Raw genomic sequence first — 20,366 nt, forward strand, 5'->3', positions numbered from 1 at the left:
ATATCGAGGAGATGCCTGGGTTCTAGGAGGGGGATGATGCCTAGTGGTTAGAGCCGGGGGGTGTGACTTGGAGTCAAAACTGCTGGGTTCTATTCCCAGCTGAGTCACTGACTGGCTGTGTGACCTTAAGGAAGTCCCTCCCCTTTTCTGTGCCGGCCTCTCCCTCCTCTGTGAAAGGGGGATCACGACACTGACCTACCTCTGTAAAGTGCTGCGAGATCTATGCCTGGCAAGTACTTTGAGTGTGAGCCCGGGGCTAAGCTTCTGTTGTCCATCTGAGTGACTGGCTGCCTGGCATGGTTACTGCCTCCCGGCCTGTTCATGTCTGTGCTGGGGTGGCCAGATGACCAGCCAAGAGTGAGACCAATAGCCCATGTGGTGGCTCCTGTTCCGTGGGGCTGGCCTGACTCCCTGCTCCGGCCCATTGGCTCTCACCATAGCACACCAGTCGGGGGGGGGGGGGGGGGGGGGCTCTGTTCTCATCCTCGTCCTGGTGTCATTGGCTCACCTGCCCCAAGCTGGACTGTGATGGGCCAAATAAAATAATCTGGCAGGTTTTCTTCATTCCCTCCCCACCCCTGTGTTGACAGGCACCCCCTGAGATGGGGGCCCAGTGCAAGAGCACTGAATACACGTGGGTTAAACCGGTCCTGCCCCCACCAGCACAGCACTAGCCTCCAACTGGGGCAGCAGGATCAGCATAGAGTTGGAAGAAAGCACCCCCTGCCGAGCCACCACCTTGCTCGTTGCAATGCAGCACCCCAAGCACCATGCCGGGGCATTGGGGTCAGCACTGACTTACAGGGAAGAGCATCCCCGACTGTATCGGTGTACAGCTGGGCACCCCATTTCAGAAAAGTGACAACAGCAATGTCTTTTATGACAGGATTAGGCCGGGGGACACATCCACTCACAGCAGTTTTCCGTAGGGACAGGAGCACATCATGTCCTGAACTTTTCGCCTACATGTGTGTGCGTATGATCTTTATCTGGTATGAAAAACTCAAGTCCAATCACCTGTCACCCTTCCTACCGGAGTGACACACAGACAACTTGGCTGACATTTAGCAAAGCTTTTTATTTCCCCCCAGGCCTACTTCCTTGTGAATTCACAACACCGTGGGTGATGTAATCAGTCAGTTATTTCACCTGGAAGACGGCAACCCTGATTTAACTCCATTGCCTGAGGGGGGATTTTCCAGACAGCCTAGGTGATTTAGGGGCAAAGTCAACTGGACTTGGAAGGGCTTGTCTCCATGAAGAGTTAGTTCACAGCAAACCGAAGTGTAAATCTACCCCACACTAGCCCCCTGCACACTAACTGTCTGTGTGGACACTGTTAATGTGTACTAACAGTTCCTTAGTGCACTTTGTCTTCGTGCATCTTGGGCCCCGAATACTGTGGCCCTGCTGCAATTTTTAGACACCAGCTCAATCAGAGCTAACAGCTGTATGCCTGGGTCTACATTTAACATTTACGTCAACCTAGCTACATTGCCCAGGGCTTTAAGCAGCAGTGTAGTTAAGCCAGCCTAACTGCCGGTGTAGATGGGGCTCAGTTGATGGAGGAATGGATGGTGCATTATCTACAGGGAGTAGAGCCTGTAGTGTAGACAAGCCCTAAGTCTACCCAAATTGGGAGTCATGCCTCTCAGTGGCTGTGTAGATATACCTCTAGGGGCAGGAGCTGTCTCTTACTCTGTGTTTTTTACTATGCGTCAGTCGCTGTTGGGATTTTGAGATGCTGCTGTAAAGCAAATAATAAATTATAAACCGTGGAAACAAGCCTGGTATAAAACCTCCTTCGGGTTGTGGGAATCGCAACCAGTGGGTTTTAAATACTGACTGAATTAATCACATCGACCTTTTTGCCATTCACAGCTACTCCCTGATCACGCCCAATGTCCTGCGGGTGGAGAGTGAAGAGAAGGTTGTGGTGGAAGCCCATGGCCTCAATGCCCCAATCACGGTTACAGTCACTGTGCACGACTTCCCGCATAAGAAATACATCTTATACCAGGTCCTAACCAACCTCAACCCTGTGAATGGGATGATGGGCACAGCCATAATAAAGGTGGGTAAAACCCCAGGCTCCGGTCATCCAGTGAAACAAAGGGTATAATTTTCAACAGTGTCCCACTCATTTTAGGAGCCTCCAGTATTTTGGTTCCCCAACTCTGCAATACCGAGACGTTCAGACCCCGTCCAGGTTGGATGTCATTCCAGAAGAGACACTCTAGCCCAGCACGAAGTTATGAGTTTGAAATGCTGGGTCAAAGTCTATGGCCTGTGTTATACATAGGGCCCTATCAAATTCACAGTCGTGAAAAACGCATCATAGACCATGAAATCAGACCTCCTCTGTGAAATCTAGCTATTGGAGGGGAGGAGAAGGGGCAGGGCTGGGGGGTGTCCCAGCTGGGGGCTCCTACCATGCCCCTGGCTCCAGCTGTTAGTCCCATCAGGGCTGGGGAGGGACATGACTTACTGTTACCCGGCACAGCTGCTCTCTGGGGGAGAACAGACCCATGTCTGTCCTGTCCCTTCCCAGCCCCGCCAAAACGAGCAGCTAGGAGCCCCTGGCTGGGGCGCTCCCAGAAGCACAGGGGAGATCAGACCCACCTCCACCTCTGGGAACCTCCTGCGGCTGCAGGAAGCTGAGGGCAGTGCAGAAGTGAGGGTGGCAAACCTATGACCCCCCTGCAACAGGTTTGTGACCCCCCCCCCATGAATCCATTTTGGGTCAGGATACTCCCAGTTACAACACCCTGAAATTTCAGATGTAAACATCCCAGAACATGAAATTGACTAATTTTCAAATCCTAGGTCCATGAAAGTGACCAGAATAGACTATGAATTTGGTTGGGCCCTAGTTATACAGGAGGTCAAACGAGCTAGCTGATCATGTTAAACATCTATGAATCTATTTGTGATGGGGGACGTATAGCTAACCAGTTAGATAAGTACAGTGGGGGTCTCTTGTTGGGGACCTAAAAACTGAGGTGCCCCTAGGGTGATCAGATGTCCTGTTTTTATAGAGAAAGTCCTGATATTTGGGGCTTTTTCTTATATAGGCTCCTATTACCCCCCACCCTCTGTCCCGATTTTTCATACTTGCTGTCTGGTGACCCTAGGTGCTCCAAATTAGGAGGTAGAAGAAAAAGTTGAGAGGAAGGATGGTCGAGTGGTTAGGGTGCTAGCCTAGGACTCAGAAGACCTGAGTTTGATTTCTAGCTGTGTCACAGACTCTCTCTGAGTCCTTGGGTAAGTCACTTAGTTGCTCTGTGCCTCAGTTTTCCCATCTGTGAAATATTGATAATAGCGCTTCTTTCTTTTGCTGGGGAGCAGGAGGGGACATGCTGTGAGGGTAAACGCATTGCACTTGGGTAATAATATACTGACACGGTAATAGGGGCCATATAATAACTTAAATAGATAAACTGAATCACAGTGAGATCTAACAGCAAACCACACTGGACAGATATTAATTCCGTTGCTTAATGCATGGCTGGGAGATACTCAGGTATTGCAGTGGTGGGGGCGGTACAAGAACCTGTATTGAACAAAACATGCAAATGACATGATTTTGTTTATTTTTTGGCATTTTCCATTGCAAATTAAAAAAAAAAGACGACAATGAAATGGTTAAAGTCACAAGAGTTTGGTGAATACCTTGGTCTTAATTCCTGTTGACACGTCAAAGCCAATTATTTGTGTCTCAGTTGACTTGGGAGCTACTTCGTTCAATGCACCGAGGTTGTGTGGTCAGGTACATAACTATACGCACTAGGGCTCGTGTTTGCACTGCCTGGGAAACTTGCTCAGAGCTTGCCAAATCCTGTCCCTAATCTGCGCTGGGCACAGCATCATTTCTGGGTGGGGTTCCCTGGTGGAGCAGGATTCTCGTTTTGACTTGATCCAGAGTCCTGGCCAGGAATGGAGAGTTGAGGGACAGAGGGAAGGTCTCTAAGATGTTACAGTTTTAGGGGAGGACAGTAGGAATAGTCGGGAGCACATCAGTGCAGTAGAACTGACTTCAGCAGGGCACCCATGGGATGCTCTTTGGTTCACAGACATTCCATATAACAGGAGGTGATGGGACAATGGGTACAGGGCTGTCCAAATGGTCTGGCCTGACTCACTGGTGGTGACCTACGCTGACTCTGTGTCATCCTGGGAATCCCCCTCCACCTGGGGCATTCCCCAATGAGGAGACCCACCATCTTCTGGCAGCTGTGTAAGCTGCTGGAGGAACTGCATGTAGAGCAGGTTAGTAAAAGGCCATGATTTCTTATGGATTCTTTCCATGTATAACCTAAGCATCGTTAACACTGCAAAGGTCTTTTGCGTAGAGCATCCCTTGTGGTGGTGAGTAAAAGCAGGAAGAACTTATCCATGCTCTTCTTCTCATGCAGGTTCCCACCAAAGAGAGAAAGAAAGATTCCAGACAAAACCAGTATGTTGTGGTCCAAGCTAAGTTTCCTCGGCAAACCCTGGAGAAAGTGGTTCTGGTCCATTTCCACAGTGGATACATCTTTATCCAGACGGATAAAACCATCTATACACCTGGGTCTACAGGTACTGCCTTCCCCTGGTTTCTTCTAATGGGAAGGGGTGGGAGCTGCTGATGTCATGCCATATCTACAGCAGCGCTGCGGGGTCCATCCTGTGCATATGGCTTTGCTTGTTGTCTGGCTGAAGATGGAGGACAGTTGGAGCAGAGACTTTGCCACCACCAATTTGCAATATTTCACCCTTCACCATCGTCCCAGTTGGGATGTCCCATTGAGTGTTAGATACCGAAAGACTGGGTAGGCCATGGGATTGAGAATGGGCGATGGAACTTTTCAAATCCCAGTGACTGGTTCAGCTCCATCTTGTACTGAGATACATGCCCCCATCTGACAGCCGTCCAAAGCCTGTGTGAAATACGGGCTGCTAATCCCAGCTCATTCAGAGCAGGACAGGTCCCTGCAATGACAAAGCCCTCCCACCTGGTACTTAGGGACAGGGGAGAAAAGCAAGACAACGCCCTAAAGAAAAAAGCCATGGAGATCTCCGACTTTAGAAAGAGGCTATTGTGAAACAACCCCTGATGGGGGCTGATGGCTCAGATCCTCCATGGAGTTAGGCACTGAACTCCCGTTGTTTTCAATCAGACTTAGACACCTAAGTAGCTTTAAGGATCTGGGCCAAGGTGTTTATCAGTTAACAATGTCCCTCTCTTCTCTCTTTATTTTCTCAGTCCTCTGTCGGATCTTCACCGTGGGTCACAGACTAGAACCAGTGACCAAAACAGTGATCGTGGAGTTTGAGGTGAGGTCGCTGTTCTGAGTGAGCCCGTGGGGGGATAGGTGGGTTTAGCCACTTGTCTGGGTAACGTGCAGCAATTTAATGTGTCTGAGGAGGCTGCATACAACCCCTGCATGTAGCAGCAACATGGTACGGCCGGGAGAAAATCAAATGATTGTCTGAGGTCCCTCCTTGCAAACCTCTGGCGTGCAAATTCTCCTCCAGTCATGAGGGAGGTTACGAAGTTTGCAGGGGCAGCAGCCAGGCAGCTCTCGCGGGAAGTCCCGTGGTTCTGCAGTGGTGTTAACCCTTGAGGAAAGTTGCATGGAGTTCTTCGGGAAGAGCCAAGCAGGTGATTGTCTGGGAAGGCTGAAGACAAGGAGCCACTGCAAAGAGCCCTTTGAAGGACGTGTAAAGTGGTGGCAGGAACAGGGATTAGAGCTACAGGCGTTCGTCCTCTTAAGGCCTTTTCCACTGGGCTTTATGATCCATAAAATAAAGTAACTCAGCTGCAAAGCCCTGGGCAATAATTTCCAGGGGGTTCCCTCACCTCAGCCAGCTGGGAGGGGAGAAAACACGCCTGTCCCTTCAGTTCCTCTTTGACTCAGTTTCCCCTTTCTTTGACACTCTGCCCTGAGCAGCAGCATAACCAGCTGGGGCCTTGAGATGGGGAGCAGCTGTGGTTGGCAGAGTGACCCAGCCCTTTGGGCAGCTCCAAGGTTTGCAGAAAGCTCAGGGTTAAGCCTGGCATCTGCAAGATTCTGCCGTGGAGGCTCTTCAGTCTTCCCAGCTGCTTCCTTGAGTTCTTTGGTGGCCTCGCTGAGCTATCTCAGAAGGTCAGGAGAGATTTGTCGGTTTTTCCAGGGTCTCTGGCTTGTTAAGAAATTCAAACCAATCAGTGGAATGCAGATTGTTACATGCTATTGTTGGAAGTATGGAGAACCGTCCACTGGCCCAGGAATGTAAATGTGGCAGATGATGCTGTTAAGAGCAACTGAGAGCATTTTTCTCCCTAAACTCTTAACTTGTTTACTTTTCAGACCCCTGACTCCATTATTGTCAAGCAGATTCTCATCTCCGCCCCCTTGAAATCAGGCATCTTGTCCCTGAACCACAACTTGCCGGAGATTGTCAGGTAGATTGCCCTGATGTTACTATGCCTGGACAGAGCAGAGCTTTGCAGGAGTTGGGCAGAGAAGCAGAAGAGATGATGTGGAGCTAGTTACTGTGTGTGGCCCATCAGCTAGATCATCTCCTACAGGCATTTCCAAGTGATGTGGAGAAAACAAAGTCTCCTGCCACATACCCAGTCTTGGCATAATTTGATTTGTATTTCTTATCGTTTCGATGGATAATCATGTTTATTTGTAAGCCTTTTTTTTTCAGTTTCGATCACTTGAAATGCTCAGTTGTGCAAAATTAAATTATGGGTTTTTATCGTCCCCCATTCTGAGTTTTAGCAATTTAAATTTCACAGGTGGGGGAAAACATGGGGGCCAGACCACGGTGGTGCGGTCTGATAATAATTATTTAATGACAGTAGACACTGAGATTCAAAAAAGTGAAAGCTTTATAGCCATTAAAACACAAATTGTCAACATCAGATGTCCAAATACGCCAAGTATAAAGCCTTAAATCATGCTGTGTTTTTCTTGCTTTGCCTATCTGTAAATTTCGATATTATCGATGGAAATGTGTTTTTGTTGGTATGCGTGTGCACAGTGAAATCAATGACACGTATCGATAAAAAAGTCAACACAGTCACCAAAATGAAGCTGCACTGACTTCCTTGCCATTACTCCTGATTTATTCCAGAGTATGTGCAGGCAGGGTGAGGCCCTATTGGCCTGTTTTTCAAAAGTGCTGAGCACCCAACCTCCCATTCAGTGGGATTTATGAATGTTCAACTACTCTGAAAATTATGTCAGTGAGCTGGTGAGTGAGGGGCCTGATTTTGGTATGGATCGGAGTTTCCTTAAGTTTGGGGGTGTTTGGATTTAGGGTTTTGGTTCATGCAGACTGTAGAAACAAGTGCTGGCCACAAAGTTTAGATCGAAACTTCCCAAATCTTGCTCGGCAAAGGTTGAGGGGATTGTGGATCAAACGTTTTTTTCCAAGTACCTACCTCTAGTTCTGGTTCATGCAATCCTCAAGGTGCAGAAAAAAATGCCTTGTATGAGATTCCCTGTGGTTCCCTCAAGACGGCTTGAGTTCCACGTATGTCTCAGATTTAGCTTATGGGGCCGATAAAATTACCGGAGAAACAAGTGAGCCAGGTGGGCCTTGCGAAATGTGTGTGTTAAGTGCATTCAGTGTTCCCTCTTATTTCCTTCCTCCAGTCTGGGAACCTGGAAGATCACGGCCAGGTATGAAGACTCCCCTCAGCAGACCTTCAGTGCGCAATTTGATGTTAAGGAGTACGGTAAGAATCCAGCACCCACTGGGCCCAGGCTCAGGGAGTGGGTCTGTCTCTACTCTCCTGACACCATCTTGGAGCAGACTCTCCATTCGGCTAGGCTTTGCTGGCAACCCACCTTCTCTTACAAGCTCAACATTCTCCTCTTCCCCTCTCGTTTCTCCAGTGCTGCCGAGTTTCGAAGTCATATTGGAGCCGGCTGAGAAGTTTTTATACATCGATGGCAATGAAGACTTCAGGGTTTCTATCACTGCGAGGTGGGTGGAAGGGATCAGCCGACTGGGGTAACAAAGATAGGTTTTAGTGCAGAAAGAAACCTAAGTCTTGCATCACTTTGGGAATGTTTTCCACTCAATGTTTTTTTTTTTCCCATGAAGAGTCTCCATTTTCCATGGGAAATTCTAATTTCTTTTTTATCCAAAAACCCAATGTTCAAAAATGGAGAAAAAAAAATTGGCTGAAAACCTTGTGATTCAGAAATGCTGGCGCCGTGCCTCATGGGGCTTGCCATTCGGATGCTTCATTTTTCCGTTCTTCACCATGGGCTGGGCTTGCTAGCTGGACTTAAACTCCCATGATGCACCATAGCCATGATGGTCCACTTCTCCTTACCATGGTGGATCATGGGAGATATAGACCGACCAAGGAGCTGGGCCTATGGAGGAGAATGGTGGCATAGGGCCATAATATTCAGCGATAGGTTTCCTTGTGGCTTCTCTTACCCATCCTTATCTCCTCCAGGTATCTATATGGGAAAAAACTAGATGGCACTGCCTTTGTCCTCTTTGGAGTGAAGATGGATGATGAGAAGAGGAGTATCCCGCAGTCTCTCAAGAGAATCTCGGTAATTCGTGTTCTTGGCTGGAGGGCGGGGGGAGGGATTCACGCCTCCTGGGAAACTCTGTGGGTGAGGTCATGAAACTCTCTCTCCCTTTCTAGATAGAAGACGGAGACGGGGAAGCAACACTGACGAGACAGATGCTGCAGGCTCGGTTTGCCAACCTGCATGAACTGGTTGGCCATTCGCTCTACATCTCTGTCACCGTTTTGACAGAATCTGGTGAGCATCAGCAATAAGTGCAAAGCCAAGTGCTTTATTCACGGGGTGTTCCAAAGTGGTGCCGAGTGCAGTTCGAGGTGTTGATTTAGATGTATAAAGCCCTATCTACTTAGGGTTCTGCAGATCTTAAAGGCTGTAGGCCAGATTCTTATCTCATTCGCTCTGGGGTAAAACTGGTGTGATGGGTTGCTCCCCCCTCCGGGGTGCCACCTGATGTATTGGGGTACCACTGAGCCTGGCTTTTCCACCAGCCTGGGCTCCCTTACACTGTCCTGATGAGCCAGGCCCTCTCAAGTCTCCTCCAGCACACACACAGGAAGAGACATGCCCAGCTACAGGAAGACAGACACTGAAATCAGCTATTGCCCCCTCTCTCAGCGTGGAGGACGATATGCACAGCTTTTTGCTCCCCAGTTATGAATTCCACAAACCGGTTTTAGAGAAAACAAAAACAAGTTTATTAACTACAAAAGATTTTAAGTGGCTATAAGGGGTAGGAAACAGATCAAAACAGGTTTCAGAGGAACAGCCGTGTTAGTCTGTATTCGCAAAAAGAAAAGGAGTACTTGTGGCACCTTAGAGACTAACCAATTTATTTGAGCATGAGCTTTCGTGAGCTACAGCTCACTTCATCAGATCTGATGAAGTGAGCTGTAGCTCACGAAAGCTCATGCTCAAATAAATTGGTTAGTCTCTAAGGTGCCACAAGTACTCCTTTTCTTTTTAGATCAAAACAGATTACCCAGCAAACAAAACAAAAACGCAATATAAGCTCAGATACTAAAGAAACTGGTTACAAGCACTAATTTCTCACCCTAAATGTTGTTTTAGGCAGATTGCAGAGTTTCTTGAAGGCAAGCTGCTCTTGCTTGCAGCTTAAAACTCCAGGTATTTCTTTTACAGGCTAGACACCCTCCGTCTAGCCTGGTCAGTCCTTTCTTCCCAGATCAGTCTTAGATGTTTACAGCAGTCATCTTGAGCGAAGCTTCAGTGAAGAACCGACCCTGATTATCGCACTTCCCTGCCTTAAATAGGTTTTACATATGGTGGGAATCCTTTGTCTTCCAGTGTGATTCCCACCCCCGGACAGTGGAAAAGGACAAATTTTATAATGGAGTCTAGTATCAGGTGACTTAATCACATGACCCTTCAGCCATAACTCACACAAAGGAAGTCCATTTGCAGCATCCCAGGAAGATGGGAGATTACATGCAAAAATCACAAGTCAGTCCCCCCGCTCCCAAAATCACGAAATCACATTAAAAATCATGAGTATTTTTTTTTAAATAGTAAACTTTGGTTGCTTTTTCTTTCTCTCCTGGCTTTTGAGGCGTTAGATCACACTTGGGACATGCTTTAAAACTTTTCTCTGCAACCAGGAGGGTTAGAAACGTATTTCTTCTTTTAAATGACAGCTGAGATTCTCATGCCACATGGTGATTCTAGCAGCTGGGTCTTGAAGACAAGGAATTAAAACAGGAGACTCATGATAAAATCAGAAGAATCAGTGGCACTGAATCAACATCTGACCATGGCCTATTCCTTGTGTTTTACTCTGGACCTTAAGGACAAAATTTGTATTCCCTAGCTCAGTTTTAATTGACCCATGGCTTCTCTCTGCAGGCAGCGACATGGTGGAAGCGGAGAACACCAGAATTAAAATTGTGACATCTCCCTATCAGATCCACTTCACAAAAACACCCAAGTACTTCAAGCCGAGGATGCCCTTTGAACTCATGGTAATATCTCTTCTTCTAGATCATGCCCACTGTTGCCTAAGGTGTATAAAGAGGAGAGAACTATGGGTACTAGGGTGGTGAGGGTGGTATAAGAACTTAGAATAGAACAGAAACAAAGGGCCACATTCCAATCTCAGTTACACCAACCTAATTCCAGTGTGATTCCACTAAATGCAATGGAATCACTCTAGATTTACACTGGCCTAATAAGAGCAGAGTCTGGCCCAAAAGCTGACAGCAAAGACAAGGTGTGAAATGGCACCTAGCTACAGGTCTGGCCCAAAACGTGCCCTGGGGTCACTTGTGTACTGGCACAGGTGAGGAGTTCCAAAGAGGGGGGGCATTTGCAGAAATAGGGGTCAGAGGGACCATTGTGGATAGGAGGATGTGGGGGAATTTCAAAATTGGCACTGACAGAATGATTCTTCTCCCAGCGAGTTAGGCTGCATTACAGGGGGAGAAATATTATGCTCCTAAAATTCTGAAGCAATCAGCATCAGTCCTCTTGTCCACAGAGAATATGGTTTTATGGTCCCACACTCCTCTGGGGCTGAAGAGTTTGTGAAGGGAATTTAGTATTTTTCTGTCAGCAGGCACTTAAGACTATACATTAGCAGAGAACTGAAGCAATTATCTTTGGCTGCAGACCAAAGGTGCACAAACGAGTAATTGATGACCACAGTAATGAGCAGGTTAAGTCCATTTCTAATCTGGATATTTGCTTTACATACAGTGGTGAATGGAATAAACAGAAAAAAGAGTCAAAGGGCTGAACCTTAAGATCCATGCAAGTAGCTGTCCGTTTTCCTTGTGTGCATGGGGGTAATTGAATTGCACCAGATCTCTGAATGCTTAGGGCTAACGTGGGTGCTCACATTTTATACAGTGTAGAAATCTGGGCCTGGAAAGATCTTAGGTCCAGAGGTGCTGAGTTTCTGATTTCCCAGGGGGTGCTCGACCCCTGCTCCATTCCAGACCTCGCCCCTACTCCACTCCTTCTCCCAAGACCCACCCTGCATCTTTCTGCCCCCACTCTGTCCTGCCTTCTCCTCCCCCTGCCCCCCAGCACCTCCTGCCCACTGCTGAACTGATCCTCGGCAGGCGGGAGGTGCTGGGAGGGAGGGGGAGGAGCTGATCGGTGGGGCCTGTCGGTGGGTGCTGAGCACCCACTTTTTTTCCCCCCATGGGTGCTTCAGGCATGGAGCACCCACAGAGTGAGCGCCAATGCTTAGGTCATTAGAGGTAGAGCAAAATACATTCTTGAGGAGAATGCTTGATCTTCTCAACTAAACCCCAGCTGATTTACGTAGGACAGAGGTGGGTGAGTGTTCTATTGCAGCCAAAGCCCAATATGTAAGTGTTGGTTTCAGAGTAGGAATGAATTTACTTTGGCTACCAAGGTTATGTTAGTGTGACCAGACAGCAAGTGTGAAAAATCGAGACGGGGGTGGGGGTAATAGGGGCCTATATAAGACAAAACCCCAAATATTGGGACTGTCCCTATAAAATCAGGACATCTGGTCACCCTAGGCTATGTTTGTAGCAACAGCGTAATAGATTTAAGCCTTTAAAGTATCTTGGCTTTTGCAAGGCCATTGATCTCTGCAGTCTTCAGGGTTTTCAGAACCAGGGCCAGTCAACACTCAAAGGGTATGTCTCGACTGCAGTCACGGGGTGGGACTGGAGCTCTAGGTGACGTCGCTGAACTAGCTTCCATCACCCTGTGACTGTGTAACACCGATGACCAGGGTCTGTTGGGGGCCAGGATCGAACCTGGGGCCTCCGGAGCTAAATGCATGAGCCACTACTGCGTGAGCTAAAAGCCACATGGCACTTAGCTAAGGCTGTAGTAGACTCATTAATCTCTAAGTGGTCTAGGTGCCACTAGAGGGGGACAGAGCACCACAGCCAGCAGGCATGGTGTGCATACAACTGCAGCCTAGACATGCCCTAAGTCAGAGTGTGAAAACTTTAATTAACCTCAGAGTTGAAGATATTTGTAAATAACTGGACACGACAGATGTTAACGCAACAAATATGTCTCCCTGCTCCCTTAGTTAAAGAGCATCCATAGATTCAAGAAATATTTGGAAGTCTTGACTAACTGGCCTGACTCCTCCAATGAACTCTACTCCCATCCAGTTCCTCTGTGTTAATTGCCACTTGAGAAATAAATGGCTATCTCCAATCTTGGCTCAGAAGCCTTTTGCCTCATTCGCTCAGAAAGCAGAATATTTGTTGGCAGTGATCGTGTTTTGGTTCGATTGGCAGTTGCCTTATTTGCCTGGGGCCAAAACAAGAAAAGACTAGCATGAAATTAATTTCCTCTCTGGCCTACATGAATTAATTTATTCTTAATTTTTGTATATTGTTTTGTTGGGTGTTATAAAATTTAGGAGAAGGGTTGAAGTTGTGGTTTTTATATTTTTTTATGTTTGTACTTTTTAAAATGTGTATGCATTTTGTGGTGTGATACAGCAGATCATTAAGGCCCCATTCCTGAAAGTTATTTAGGTGCTTAATTCCCATTGAAATCCACGGAAGTTAGGCACCTAAATACCTTTGAAGCTATGGACCTGAGATGCCGTACATGCGATTTGATTTGAAGTTAGGATGCAGGGAGCGCTGCACCCCTTACTCGACGCATCCCTTTTTGATTGTGCCCCTCAGATCTACGTCACAAACCCCGATGGCTCCCCAGCCCCTCGTGTACAAGTACAGGCCAAAGGATTCCAGTCGACTGGGTTGACCCAGAGAGATGGAACTGCCAAGCTGGTTATAAACATGCCTGGGAATAAGCAGCAGGTTCCCATCACGGTGAGTAACCTTCTACCACTGAGGCTGGGCTAAGTACTATATGCACCCAGAGGGAAATGCCCTGTTGGTGGCATTCACTCCCCTCTCATGCACTGAGCAAGAGGATAACTGAACTCTGTGCATTCCATCTGCGCCTGGGGTCAGTTTCCTGTATGCCATTGGGGTTTGGAGATGCTCCAATCACCATGTAACCAGTGCTCTATTGTGGGGCCAGAAGAGATCCCAGAAAACATTGACATGGGCATAAAGAGGTCCCGATTAGTCCCCTTGCCACCCACCATGCAGCAAAGGAGGCCTGTAGACAGCTCATGGCTCCTTAGTGCGAAAAGCCTGTGAGGTGACACCAGGCTCAAGCTATAAAGCCCGAGAGAACACTGGAGCTATCTGTGTCCAGCCACTTCAGGAGAGAGTCCTTCTTCATATTCATCTTGCAAGGGGCAAGACAGTTTCCTCTGTTCAGAGACATGTTCTCTTACAGTCCAGAAATCTGGAGTCCCAGCAGGACTGTGCTGAAGCGACGAGCCAATTAAAAGTGGCATTTAGCGTTTCTCTGAGGTGTCATGCCTAGAATGGCTGTTAGCAGCAGAATCCACCAACAATGGTGTCTCAGGGGAGCTTCCTTTGCTATTGCTCACAGCGTGACCCAGCGTGAGAAGCTACAGACCCTAAGCTCACTCCCAGATTCAACTGAGATTTTATCTCCACCTCCCCTGCAGGTAAAAACTGCCCATCCCAACCTCCCAGCAAACCGCCAGGCTTCTAAGTCCATGGTGGCTGAAGCCTATCAGTCCCAAGCAGAGTCTCAAAACTATCTCCATCTGGCGGTGACGGCTTCTGAGCTCAAACCGGGAGACAACTTACCTGTGAATTTCCACCTGAAGAGCAAAAATCCAGATGTTCTGAAGCAGGTCCACTATTTCACCTACATAGTAAGTGCTGTGTCCCTGGGTACTGGGATCTCCTGGAACTTAGGCATCATCTGAGTTTCCACCTGTCCTTTAATATTCCCACTGCATGTAAGGAGAACCTGTAGCAGAGAATTCTTCCCAGTCAGGCAGTATATTGATTGTGTGTGTAGCAGAGTGTGGCAGGGGCCCCTTGTCTTCTGCTAGATTCACAAAGTCACTCTGAGACCCTGGGTTTAGTAACCACTGGTGCACTTTATTCTCAGGCTTGTTGCCACCACCGTTTCACCTTGTATAAGTAACTCTTCATCGTCTGCAGGAGGGAGGGGAAGCTACTTCCCTGCTTTCATTCCCTGCCTTTTTCCTTTTCTCCTGCTCTCCCCTGGCTTCCTTCCCCTGAGGCTTTTATGTAGCCACAGGCTAATTAGGTAGCAGCTATCTCCGCCTCTCCATTTAGGGCCAGGTTACCTTCAGCCCGCTCTAATTTGTTCCCCTAACGAGAAGCGGGCGTGACAGAGGGCTGAAGCTGCAACCCTTTGCCCAGCACCCTGTCACAGTATGAATGAAATAAAGTCAGTCATGGGGACAATCCCTTATCCACTTCTGGTTACTGACTCCGGGCCCTGTGATAATCAATAAAGCCAACTTCCTCCAGGAGCTGGAGATAGAACCCAGGAGTCCTAACAACCACCCCTCTGCACTCGCTACTAAACCATACTTCCTCTTGGACCTGCAGATGGAACCAGGAGTCCTGACTCCTCCCCATGTACTCACTAGAGCATATTTCCTCTTAAAGCTGGGGATGGAACCCAGGAGTCCCAGGTATCAGTTCCCTGCTCTAAACACTAGATTTCACGGCTACTTTTTCAACGCAGAGTAGTAGGTCCACTCTGTTGCTTTTAGAGCTGGACAAACCAAATAATAAAGTTGCCATGTAGCATGGATATGAAGTGTAGTTGGTGAATGGGATGGGGGAAAGGAGGGGTGGTCTCTGTTGGTGAAACAAACAATATTCAGATTTGGGAATCAGATTTGGTGAATATTAGCACCACTGCCTCTAGAGCCTGTTCCTGCAACACATGGATTTTAGCTTATTTTCCTCTCTCCGCTCAGATGTAAATGCCCATTTGAAAAGTTGCAAGTGACCGTCTCTTAGTAGTAGAAAACAGGAGGATGGGAAGATTCATGGAATCTGAATGACCCATTGTGTTAACCCTTGTTTCCTTTAACAATCTATGTCTCATGTTTCCCTGTTAGATCCTGAATAAAGGGAAGATCAGTCATGTAGGGAGACAGGCCAGGCAGGAGGATCAAAATCCGGTGACCATGTCCCTGCCCATCACTCCAGACCTCATCCCTTCATTCCGCATCGTGGCTTACTACCAAGTAGGAAATTCGGAGATTGTAGCAGACTCGGTCTGGCTGGACATCAAGGACACTTGCATGGGAACGGTAGGTTGATATTCAAGTTGGCCTTCCACATGTTAATTCCTATGAAGATGTCATTACGAGGGAGTTTTTCCTAGCCTGAAAGTGCTGACTGACTCTCAAAAGGGACTCTCAAAATGGCACCGTGGGGCTTCTCATTGACTGTCTCCCAGCAAATTCTAGATCAGATTTGACCAGTTTACATGCACAAATAAGTTCCCCAGCCCCCACAAGCCAATGCTGTCAACCCACACTAGGATCTGGGAGTCAAGCTATGGTTCCTTCTAGCTCAGCAATAAAGACTCTGTGGATTGAAGTGGATGGAGCTGTACTGACTTGCGCCAGCTGAGTATCTGGCTTTGTATCTGTACCATAATTAGCCATTTTGCTGATGATGTGGCAGTCAGAATTGATTCCAGCTCCCAGGGCCAGACTGGTTCTTCAGCAGATGTGACTCCAAATACCTATAGGGGACCTGACTATAATGTAACTACAATGCTATGCTGCTGTAACTCCAGTTAATTGCTCCTGATTTACACCAGTGTGAGATCAGAATCGGGCCCACGGAGCAGATCTATTACAGTTCAAACTTACTTGTAAATTTCTCAGGGCTGCCTGAGGGACAAAGTCACCTTTCCATCATGGCTGGAACAAAGGGACTGCATGGACATTGGGTCCAATTCTGCTCTCAGTTTACACCAGCATGAATATGGAGTAACAGCACTGAAATCAGTGGAGCTACTCCAGATTTACACAGCTTCCCCTGAGATCAGAACCTGGCTTTTGGATGCTCAAGGAACATGAAGTCTTACCTCCTTTTCTCCTATGTTTCGCAAAGGACGGGTTCTTAGCTGCTCTCTCTGCTTTAAATCAAAACCTCTCCCTTCACTGTCTTTCATACAGCTTGTGGTGAAAGGAGCCACCAACGAAGACAGGAGAATCCATGAGCCGAGAACTCCAATGAAACTCAAGCTGGAAGGAGACCACAGAGCTTATGTCGGCCTGGTGGCCGTGGACAAAGGAGTCTACGTTCTGAACAAAAAACACAAAATTACACAATCTAAGGTGGGGCATGAAAGACGATGGTCGTAACTTGTAATGTTTTATAGTGGGAAATGCAGCTCGGCTCTTATCCTTGCTTGACGCTCCAAGATGGCGAAAAGTGAAGGAAGCCTTTTGTTTGCAGACCTGCCGCTTGGGGTTTGAGCTCCACTGTACTTTAAGTGAGCTGGGCCGGGCCAGGTAAGTACTTGGATGGGAGGAAACCCAGTGAAACCCAGGGTACTGCAGGGAGTGCTGTTCTGGACACACTAAAGGACACCCTCCCTTTGGACAGTGTTGACCCAGATGGTGCTGGGCTTTAGGGAACTGTGTGGGTGTTGCAGTAGGGGGCGCTCTCCCCTCAGAGGTAGTTCTCACCCCAGTGCTCATAGTGGTGTTGTACATCAGGGAGTGGGGGTGTGCTCAGTAGGGGGCGCTCTCCCCCCCCCAGTCAGAGCTGAACCCAATGTCCCCGTGCGGCGCTAGGGGGAGCTGTGCTGCATTGAGTGGAGGGGGGCTCAGCCTGGGGCGCTGTCCCCTCCCAGTCAGTGCTGAATCCAATGTCCCCGTGCAACATTCATGGTTGCTGTGCTGCAGGGAAAAAAGTGTGACTGAAAAGAGGGAGCGCTTTCTTCTGAGTCAGCACTGATCCCCGGGCCCTATCAAGGTTTTAGGGGACAGAAAGGTACTGAAAGTGCCATTTCTCAGCTGACATATCGAACGGAGGTTCTGGTCATTGAATGTCCTGTGACCCTTTCCACAAGGGTCAGGGCCTGGGTGCGCTGGCTGAATTCTAACTTGGGTATTTGATTTCTCTCTGCCTAACATCCTCTGCTGTCTGGGTTCAACTGGCTGCATAATTCTCTCTTTCTCCTCCTAAAATCGGTTGTGTTGCTGGGGCAGAATGGCTGTTGTGCTCCATCCCAGAGGTGGACGCATTTCTGTGGGGATTGAGTTGCAATAAATCCTTTACTTACGTCTCAGATTTTGCTTTCATTTACACTGCTACAAACACAGAGCAAGTCAAAGGAAGTCAGTAGAGTTACTCCAGATTGCGCGATTGTACCTGAGACCAGAATCCGGCTCACAGCCTGTATAATGCTTTGGGATCATGCTGGATGGCACCATATAAATGGGAAGTGTCATTGTTAACAATAATCTCTCAACCATTGGATTTGCGCCTCACAGATCTGGGACTCTGTGGAGAAGAGTGACATTGGCTGTACGGCTGGCAGTGGAAAGAACAATCTGGGGGTATTTATGGATGCTGGACTGGCCCTGGAGATGAGCAATAGGATTTCCACAGCCCAGAGAACAGGTATCACTCTATAGAGCTGGACGGTCGCCATGAGCAATGGAGGAAGGGAGGAAAGAATCAGGAAAGCAAGGCACAGTAACCTACGGCATGAGCCGGGGGTAGGGACATCAGTCTAGCAGGGCAAATCCCACTGGAACGGCCTTGGAATGGAAATGCTGGGGTTACCAGGGGGGATGAGAATAAGGTCCTGAATTCCCACTGGCCCCCCACCTATTAAAAGAGGGATTAATTTTAAGAATGGGGTGGTTCTGAGGTGGGGATTCAAAGACCTTCTCTGCTAGTCCACTGGGTTTCTCCCTCTTCCAAGGTATCTTTCTCCCCCCTGGCCAGGAAGGGACGGGCAGATGGCTGGTGCTTCTCTCTAAAAAGAAAAGGAGTACTTGTGGCACCTTAGAGACTAACCAATTTGTTTGAGCATGAGCTTTCATGAGCTACAGCTCACTTCATCGGATGCATACCGTAGAAACTGCAGCAGATATTATATACACACAGAGTTCATGAAACAATACCTCCTCCCACCCCACTGTCCTGCTGGTAATAGCTTATCTAAAGTGATCATCAAGTTGGGCCATTTCCAGCACAAATCCAGGTTTTCTCACCCTCCACCCCCCTACACAAAACTCTCTCTCCTGCTGGTAATAGCCCATCCAAAGTGACAACTCTCTTCACAATGTGCATGATAATCAAGGTGGGCCATTTCCTGCACAAATCCAGGTTCTCTCACCCCCTCACCCCCCTCCAAAAACCACACACACAAACTCACTCTCCTGCTGGTAATAGCTCATCCAAAGTGACCACTCTCCCTACAATGTGCATGGTAATCAAGGTGGGCCATATCCAGCAGAAATCCAGGCTCTCTCACCCCTCGCCCCCTTCCCCCCCCCCCCCCCCGGGGCACACACACACACAAACTCACTCTCCTGCTGGCAATAGTTCATCCAAACTGACCACTCTCCAAGTTTAAATCCAAGTTTAACCAGAACGTCTGGGGGGGGGGGGGTAGGAAAAAACAAGGGGAAATAGGCTACCTTGCATAATGACTTAGCCACTCCCAGTCTCTATTTAAGCCTAAATTAATAGTATCCAATTTGCAAATGAATTCCAATTCAGCAGTTTCTCGCTGGAGTCTGGATTTGAAGTTTTTTTGTTTTAAGATAGCGACCTTCATGTCTGTGATTGCGTGACCAGAGAGATTGAAGTGTTCTCCGACTGGTTTATGAATGTTATAATTCTTGACATCTGATTTGTGTCCATTTATTCTTTTACGTAGAGACTGTCCAGTTTGACCAATGTAAATGGCAGAGGGGCATTGCTGGCACATGATGGCATATATCACATTGGTGGATGTGCAGGTGAACGAGCCTCTGATAGTGTGGCTGATGTTATTAGGCCCTGTGATGGTGTCCCCTGAATAGATATGTGGGCACAGTTTGCAACGGGCTTTGTTGCAAGGATAAGTTCCTGGGTTAGTGGTTCTGTTGTGTGGTATGTGGTTGTTGGTGAGTATTTGCTTCAGGTTGCGGGGCTGTCTGTAGGCAAGGACTGGCCTGTCTCCCAAGATTTGTGAGAGTGTTGGGTCATCCTTCAGAATAGGTTGTAGATCCTTAATAATGCGTTGGAGGGGTTTTAGTTGGGGGCTGAAGGTGACGGCTAGTGGCGTTCTGTTATTTTCTTTGTTAGGCCTGTCCTGTAGTAGATAACTTCTGGGAACTCTTCTGGCTCTATCAATCTGTTTCTTCACTTCCGCAGGTGGGTATTGTAGTTGTAAGAAAGCTTGACAGAGATCTTGTAGGTGTTTGTCTCTGTCTGAGGGGTTGGAGCAAATGCAGTTGTATCGCAGAGCTTGGCTGTAGACGATGGATCGTGTGGTGTGGTCAGGGTGAAAGCTGGAGGCATGCAGGTAGGAATAGCGGTCAGTAGGTTTCCGGTATAGGGTGGTGTTTATGTGACCATTGTTTATTAGCACTGTAGTGTCCAGGAAGTGGATCTCTTGTGTGGACTGGACCAGGCTGAGGTTGATGGTGGGATGGAAGTTGTTGAAATAATGGTGGAATTCCTCAAGGGCTTCTTTTCCATGGGTCCAGATGATGAAGATGTCATCAATATAGCGCAAGTAGAGTAGGGGCTTTAGGGGACGAGAGCTGAGGAAGTGTTGTTCTAAATCAGCCATAAAAATGTTGGCATACTGTGGGGCAATGCGGGTACCCATAGCAGTGCCGCTGATCTGAAGGTATACATTGTCCCCAAATGTAAAATAGTTATGAGTAAGGACAAAGTCACAAAGTTCAGCCACCAGGTTAGCCGTGACATTATCGGGGATAGTGTTCTTGACGGCTTGTAGTCCATCTTT

General features: G+C 47.9%; 1 protein-coding gene across 1 annotated transcript in view; it reads left to right on the forward strand.

Moving 5' to 3' along the window:
- LOC125627805 (complement C3-like) overlaps positions 1-20,366 on the forward strand; it is a 56,519-nt gene that overhangs the window by 844 nt on the left and 35,309 nt on the right. Inside the window, exons 2-15 of the mRNA XM_075121786.1 lie at positions 1,882-2,074; positions 4,416-4,578; positions 5,246-5,316; positions 6,333-6,427; positions 7,632-7,714; positions 7,875-7,965; positions 8,450-8,552; positions 8,648-8,768; positions 10,392-10,507; positions 13,178-13,324; positions 14,041-14,253; positions 15,487-15,681; positions 16,561-16,722; positions 17,887-18,016. Of these exons, the coding sequence (XP_074977887.1) occupies positions 1,882-2,074; positions 4,416-4,578; positions 5,246-5,316; positions 6,333-6,427; positions 7,632-7,714; positions 7,875-7,965; positions 8,450-8,552; positions 8,648-8,768; positions 10,392-10,507; positions 13,178-13,324; positions 14,041-14,253; positions 15,487-15,681; positions 16,561-16,722; positions 17,887-18,016 (1,883 nt within the window). The remainder of the gene's footprint in view (positions 1-1,881; positions 2,075-4,415; positions 4,579-5,245; positions 5,317-6,332; positions 6,428-7,631; positions 7,715-7,874; positions 7,966-8,449; positions 8,553-8,647; positions 8,769-10,391; positions 10,508-13,177; positions 13,325-14,040; positions 14,254-15,486; positions 15,682-16,560; positions 16,723-17,886; positions 18,017-20,366) is intronic.

Source organism: Caretta caretta, chromosome 20 (assembly GCF_965140235.1).
Source record: "Caretta caretta isolate rCarCar2 chromosome 20, rCarCar1.hap1, whole genome shotgun sequence".
Classification (NCBI taxonomy): Eukaryota; Metazoa; Chordata; order Testudines; family Cheloniidae; genus Caretta; species Caretta caretta.